The 7,144-nt window shown below is 53.2% G+C and overlaps 1 protein-coding gene across 1 annotated transcript in view; it reads left to right on the top strand.

Annotated features, from left to right (window-relative positions):
• The first annotated feature begins 3,365 nt into the window (after window positions 1-3,365).
• The window catches only part of ADAMTS5 (ADAM metallopeptidase with thrombospondin type 1 motif 5), a 47,535-nt gene continuing 43,756 nt past the window's right edge, over window positions 3,366-7,144 (top strand). The window contains exon 1 of the mRNA XM_055313438.1: window positions 3,366-5,285. Within this exon, the coding sequence (XP_055169413.1) occupies window positions 4,176-5,285 (1,110 nt within the window). The 5' untranslated portion in view covers window positions 3,366-4,175. The remainder of the gene's footprint in view (window positions 5,286-7,144) is intronic.

Below are 7,144 nucleotides of genomic sequence, written 5' to 3'. Positions count from 1 at the left end.
GACACTTTAGCGAATGGAAATTTGAGAAAATACTACTTAAGGGGATACACAAATCCTATAGAGTGAAGCCGTCCTGGAAATACATAGCTCAGAGCACCTGCAGGAGTTCCTCTCTTGCTTTTTTCTCCTTCCTATTTGAATTTTCCAGCTTGGACTCCAAGTATCTTCTAGTATGATTGATTCCATCTCTGAACTGTGAGCTTCTCTGAACATTAATCATGAGCTATCCAGATTTATACACCTCCAGAGAACTTCACGCAGCACTTGGCAGCCAGCCCTCAAAGGATATTTGTTAAACTGGATAGATTTTAAGAGATATTATAGATTGAACACCAATCATTGAGGGAGTAAAGTCTTTAGGACTTAGGAGAGCTGGCCACTAGTGGACTTTTTATCCACGGGTAATCACTTTGGTCTCTATTCCCATCTTCTCATTAGTAGATGGAGGAAGTTGCCTTACATGATCTCCAAGGTAACTTCCCACTGTAACGGTCTGGCATAGGAAGTCTGGCTTCCTTTTATTATATTATTATATATCAGGTGTGATCACATCCTCCATAAATGCAGTAAAAAGTTCTCATGAAAAATGCACAAATAAAGCTGATTTTTTTTTAAGAATAATGAAAGGCTGAAGTAGCAATGAGTCCACCTAACAGGATTGCTAATATATTTTAGCTTTCTACTGTAAAAAGAAAATAAAACCTTGGACTACTCTCATCCAGTGCAAATTACTTCCTTGGACTGACAAGACATTCATTGTTCTGGAACATAGCACTTCATCTTAATCCACTAGGGTAATATTTGAAAAGTATTACCAAATGAACTTCCTAAAGTAGCCAAGTTACTTTCACAGAAAAACAAGAATTATACCCAAGAAGAAATTTTCTCAATATGTAAGAATTTACTCATTATATTTATATGCTGTATTAGCACTTTTCTTTGTGAATATGCGTTCTAATAAATATTTAGTACTTGATACTCATGTTTGGAGCTTTATCTGCTTCTGTCCTGGTCTCCAACATATTTCTAAACCTTTGAATAATCTGAGTACAAATGTCACTATGTAATTACATTTAAAGGCATAAAACTCAGGGGTGTGATTTACTGAGAAATACAGTTTTTTTGAAAGAGAAAAACTTTCACAAAGAAGAAAATTCAGCTGGAAATTCCCATAAATGCTAAATAAGACCGCTCCTGTCTGTGAATGCAAGTAAGGATAGTTAATGAGTGTAAGCGACTGTCATCCAAAATGCTTATCTCTCAAAATGATCCATTGAGATTAACGATGATGACATGGTTAAAATTAGTAAATCAAAGTTGTTTTAGAGATGATGTTTAGTGCCAAAAATTGGACTACTTTTCAGTGAAGTTGGTGTGAAGAAGAAGAAGAAGAAGAGGAAGAAGAAGAAGTTGTTTGCTCTCCATAGACATCAGGACCTCGAGGCTTGAAGGCTGTTGGAGGGACAGAGAAGACTGCTGGAATCTGGGTTCCCCTTTACATCCTGATCCTGAATATCTCTGGTTCCTCACAGCATCCAGCTGGTAAGATTGGCTTTGGGCAATTGACCACAGAGAGACTGAAGGGTTGTGGGGGAAAAAAGCAGGGGGAGGGGATGATGGCCTTAAGCAATAGCAATTTCCTACCAAGTCTGGAGGTAGGTCGGAATCCACTAGGGGCTGTTGGTTGGCCAGCGGTCCCCAACAATCATTTCATTTATTCCCCCCCCGGGGGGGGGGACGGGGGAACTAATCCTCAGGATATGCTTCACTCTGCCTCCCAGATGCCTGACTCCAGAGGGTGCTCTAGGCACTGGCCAAGGCGCATCACTGCGGCAGGTCTGAGATTCCCACCTGCCCTTCACCACCACACCCACCCCCAGAACCTCCAGTCACCCCAGGACCCTCTGGTCTTCTCCCTGAAAAAGTGATCAGATCTGGGGGAACCATCTGCAGCCTGGGTTCCACAGAAGCACCCCTGCTCTCCTCCTCATCTGTAAATTAAAGGTAAGAAAGACAAGACTGTGCTAATCACACTGAATATTCGCTAATTAGCCGGAAGAATGAAGGAGGGTGGCAGGTGCTGCTGCTCTTCAGTAGTAGACCTTCTAACCATTACCAGATCGCCGGCTAGGACGTCCTGGGATTTTCCTTCCTTCCTTTCTGTTAGAGTTGATAATTAGAGGAAACAAAGAAGGAAAAATCTAGTCTCAGTGACAATGCCACTCACCTACTAATAAGCACCGACCTGCACCCCGCTCTGCCCCAGTCTTTTCTTTTTTTCTCCTAATAAGGATTTCTGAGAATATTGATGGTAGGTCAGGGCCTGGAGCGATGAGCGGTTTTAGGACAGATCAATACACATCTGGGTCTCTAATTCTCATTTAAGCAGGAGGAAGAAGAGAAAGTGTGGGCACATTTTTTTTTTAATTTTATGACAAAAAAAAAAAAAAAAGCTCAATTTTCTGCCACAGTCATTAACTCTTTCTCGCCCTGCCTTCTTAAAGCAAAGCGGAGGAAGTTCCAATGACCCGGGAGGAAAGGGCGCCTCGCGGGCACCGGTGAACGGCGCGCGGGGCAGGGGGGGCCGGGGGCTCGCGCACAAAGGCGCGGAGGGCCCGGGGCGGGGGCGGCCCTGCGCGGGGCACCGCGAGCTCTCCCCGCCCGGCCCGGCCCCCCCGCTGGTGGCTGGGGGAAGTCAGTCCCGGAGCCCGAACCCAAAGAGCGTCCCGACGCGAAGGCCAGGGCGTGAGCACCGCCGACACCCGGCACCCCGGCACCCCGGCACCCCGGCGGCGGGAGGAGGCGGGAGGAGGCGAGAAGAGCGCGGGGCGAGGGGGGCGCACGGGAAGCCCGAAGCCCTGGGCCGGTGCGCAGAGTCGCAAGGTCCGCGCGCCCCGGGAGCGCACGGGCGCGCCGGGACGGGAGAACTTGGGGCAGGAACTTCCTACCGAGGGAAAGGAAAGCGGGAGAGAAGGAGGCAAGGAGAGGCTAGAAATGTCTCAGCAACTTTAAAAAAAAAACAAAACAAAACACCAAAACACCCCCTTTCGGGAGATGAGGTAAGCCGGGGTTAGCCAACCCCGATTGGTTGTGAAATAATCAGACAACCCCGGAGCCACTGTGGCTTTAAATGAGGCCAAGGAAATCTGTTTTTCTTACCCCAATACTCCCCCCCCGCCCCGCAGTCGCCCTTGCTCCCTCCCCTCGTCCCTCCTTCCACCTCGCCGGGTCCTTCCCGGTCTCCCTTTCCTCGATCACCCCCCTCGCCCGCCCTCCCCCGTCTGATTAGGCGCGGACCGGGAAGGGTGGGAGGGGTGGGGGAAGCTCTCCCTTTAAGAGGCAGCTTGCAGTGACGAATTGTTGAAATTGCCATTGCAGGATGGCATGCCGCTATAAATTCATTGTTCCACCTCCTCGCATCTTCACAGCGCTCGCGCTGCTCCCGGCGCTCGCAGCGGCCGACTGGGGATGACGGCGGGCAGGAAGACGCTGCCTCCGAAGGGACCCGGACGCGCCGCTCCACTGGCTCCCCGCAGGCCGCCTCTTGCATTTTTCCCTTTAATTTTTATGGCTTTCCCCCCTCTCTTTCCTCTCCTCCTCCTGGTGCTCGCAGAGTCAAGGAACCCCACAAAATAAGAGAGGGAGCGGGCTCCGGAGCTTGGACCCCCGCTGCCGGCGGGTGCAGAGCAGCAGGGGGGCGGGGGGCAGCGCGCACCAGTTGCCCGCCGGGTGCGCCGCACCGGCCTTACTTTTTTCTTCGTGCGGCGCTAGTGGCTGCGTTTGGGGTTGGATTGGTTGTTGTTCTTGTCCCCCACCCCCTGACCCCCCCCCCCACCACCACCTTCCTCATACTTGCGGAACCCCCAGAGCCCGGCTTTTCTTGTCCTAATTTTTCCCCCCTTTTCTCGGAGCACCAATCCCAACATTTTGCAAAGCAACAAAGAAAAGTTCGCACGCTGGCACTGAGGCCCGGGACAGGCTGGCGCTGCCGCCGGGTCCCCGTCCTTCCGACACTTGACCTTGCAAGCCAGTGTGTGTGTGTGTGTGTGTGTGTGTGTGTGTGCGTGTGTGCGTGTGTGTGCGCGCCCCCACCTCCCGCCCCGGTGACTTCCACAGCGAGTAACAGATACCCACCAAGTCCCCGTGGCGCGGCCCCTCCCCGCGGGCAGCGCACTATGCTGCTCGGGTGGGCGTCCCTGCTGCTGGGCGCGCTCCGCCTGCCCCCGGTCGCGGCCGGCCCCGCCGCGGCACCTGCCCAGGATAAAGCCGGGCAGCCTTGGGCTGCAGCAGCGGCCGCCCAGCCCCGCCGGCGGCAGGGGGAGGAGGCGCAGGAGCCGGCCGAGCCTCCGGGCCACCCGCACCCCCTGGCGCCGCAGCGCAGGAGCAGCGGGCTGGTGCAGAACGTCGACCAGATCTACGCGGGCGGCGGCAAGGTGGGCTACCTCGTCTACGCGGGCGGCCGGAGGTTCCTCCTGGACCTGGAGCGAGATGGCTCGGTGGGCGCCGCTGGCTTTGCGCCTGCAGGACGCGGCCCGGGTGTGCCCCGGCGCCACCGGGGCCACTGCTTCTACCGCGGGACGGTGGACGGCAGCCCCCGCTCCCTGGCCGTCTTCGACCTCTGCGGTGGGCTCGACGGCTTCTTCGCCGTGAGGCACGCGCGCTACACCCTAAAGCCGCTGCTGCGCGGGCCGTGGGCCGAGGCCGAGGCCGAGGCCGAGCGAGTGTACGGGGACGGGTCCCCGCGCATCCTGCACGTCTACACCCGCGAGGGCTTCAGCTTCGAGGCCCTGCCGCCGCGCACCAGCTGCGAGACTCCCGCGTCCCCGCCGGGGCCTCGCGAGCGCCCCCCCGCGCACAGCGGCCCAGACCCGCGCTGGTCGCTGGCCCCGCGGTTCCCGGACCCGCCGGCCGCCTCCCCGGATGGGGACCGGGGACCCCAGACGTGGTGGCGGCGGCGGCGCCGCTCCATCTCCCGGGCCCGCCAGGTGGAGCTTCTCCTGGTGGCAGACGCGTCCATGGCGCGGATGTATGGCCGGGGCCTGCAGCATTACCTGCTGACCCTGGCCTCCATCGCCAACAGGCTGTACAGCCACGCCAGCATCGAGAACCACATCCGCCTGGCCGTGGTGAAGGTGGTGGTGCTGGGTGACAAGGACAAGAGCCTGGAGGTGAGCAAGAACGCGGCCACCACTCTCAAGAACTTTTGCAAGTGGCAGCATCAGCACAACCAGCTGGGGGATGACCATGAGGAGCACTACGACGCGGCCATCCTGTTTACCCGAGAGGTAGGTGCAGCCTGCGGGGTGGCCCGAGCGAGCGCTGGTGGAAGGAGGCAGGCAGGTCGAGGTTCGGGCCCCCTGAAGGCCTTGCTGCTCCCACACACCTGCTGTCACCAGGGATTTAACTGCTCCTTGCGGGGGAACCCAGCCAGCCCTCAGCGCAGCTCCTGTAGTCAGTCCCGGGCCCCCAAATGACTAGACCTTCCTTGAGCTTCTATCCATCAGGCAGGATGCCTCTAATCTGAGACCTGGTGTCCTGGATGCATAAATAGGATAAGAAGGGGGCTAGAATGCTTGGGGGAAATGTGCATAGCTAAGTGGGAAGAGGGGGAAAGCAAGTGTGTCTTGGGAATGGGGAATCTTTCTTCTTGACATTTGAGACGAATGTCACTTTTTATCCACGCCCTTCCTTTGTAAAGGATCCATACCTTCTTACTTGAGCCAATTCTGTGACAGGAGTTGAGGAAGGACTTTCCAAGGGAAAAAAAATCCAAAGATTTTTCCCATCTGGCTCCTTAATGGAGTTCTTACATGTTCACCTCGTGGAATCAATCTCGGGTTTTCCAGAGACGGCCGGAGTTCAGGAGGGCAGGGAGGATACAGAAACCTAACCTTGTCAGGTGCCTTAGCAACTCCTTTGCCTAGTCTTCCAGTCACCCAAGCAGCGCCTGTCCCTCCGGAACTGCCAGCGAAGGGTCACAACCAGATTGCCTGTTTGGGTTTCAGAGGAATAGGTTTCTGAAGCCCCAGTGTGGAAAGATCTGGGCAAAGAGTCAAGACATGAGGAAGGAATGTTTGCCCAGGATTTTCCTCTTTTAAGAAAGGTGGTTACAGGAAGGGAAAGAAACTGATCTTCACAGGCCCAGAGGTTCTGTTATCTGTCTGCCCAGTCATTCCCTCACCACGCTGAGCGTACATTCAGACCCAGAGTCTGGGCTGGTTTGTTAGTCTGGCTTGTTCAGAGCTCTGAAACCCACCTCGTGACTCGCCTCTGATTGGCAGCTTTAAGTCATGCCTCTCAGATGCCTGGTAAGAACTCCCTTCTGAACCTCATTCTTTAAATGTTTGGGACCCATCCAGGGTAGCTGAAGGATTTGAAATTTTGAAATATCATGCAAAAGCATGGTACGAATCGGAGCAACCAGAGCTAGGATAGCAAATGCACTGATGGCTTGCAGAAAGCTTCAGAATCCTGCAGCTCTACTACCTAATTCCCTGTTTTCACTAAGGCACCCCTGGTGTAAAGGAAGAGTGTTGATAAATTTGGAATGGAGAAACACTTGTGGTCCGTGGGGTAGACATAAATGAAAACCACATGTAAACAAAGGTGCCAGAGGGCAACCGTTTAGGAAGAACCTGGCAGCACATGATGCTATGCACAATGGAAAATCTTTCTTCTCATTAAGTGATCTAAAAACCATCCTTTAATTTCTCCGCGCTACATTAATCTTTGCTACATTAATCTTTAATCTTTGAAACGGAAGGACATTCATTTTGTAGCCTTCCATATGAAGTGAAGTTCTCCTGTAAAACTAGCCCTGTCTTATTTGGTTTCCAAGTCTTTTTTTTTTTTTTTTTTTTTTTGGTAAGCAGTTTTCCACGTCTGGATTTCTTGCTTTGCTGCACCTTAAGAAGCTGCCAAGAAGAAGGCTTCAGAGAGTTTGTGGAAGGAAGTTCTCTAAAGACACAGGAAAAAAATACTTTTGTAGGCACACTACTCCAAAGAGTAGGTCATTTTAATAGTTCACTTTCATTTTTGAATGCAAATGCACATTTTTGAATACAAATGCACATTCCATGACTTTTAAGACCAATAAAAATTAATAGAAGACCCCATTCCTCCCTACCTCCTGCCCCATCATTTT

The sequence above is a fragment of the Nyctereutes procyonoides genome, unplaced genomic scaffold (genome assembly GCF_905146905.1).
Source record: "Nyctereutes procyonoides isolate TBG_1078 unplaced genomic scaffold, NYPRO_anot_genome, whole genome shotgun sequence".
In the NCBI taxonomy this organism is placed as follows: Eukaryota; Metazoa; Chordata; class Mammalia; order Carnivora; family Canidae; genus Nyctereutes; species Nyctereutes procyonoides.
This window is presented reverse-complemented; position numbering and strand designations above follow the sequence as displayed.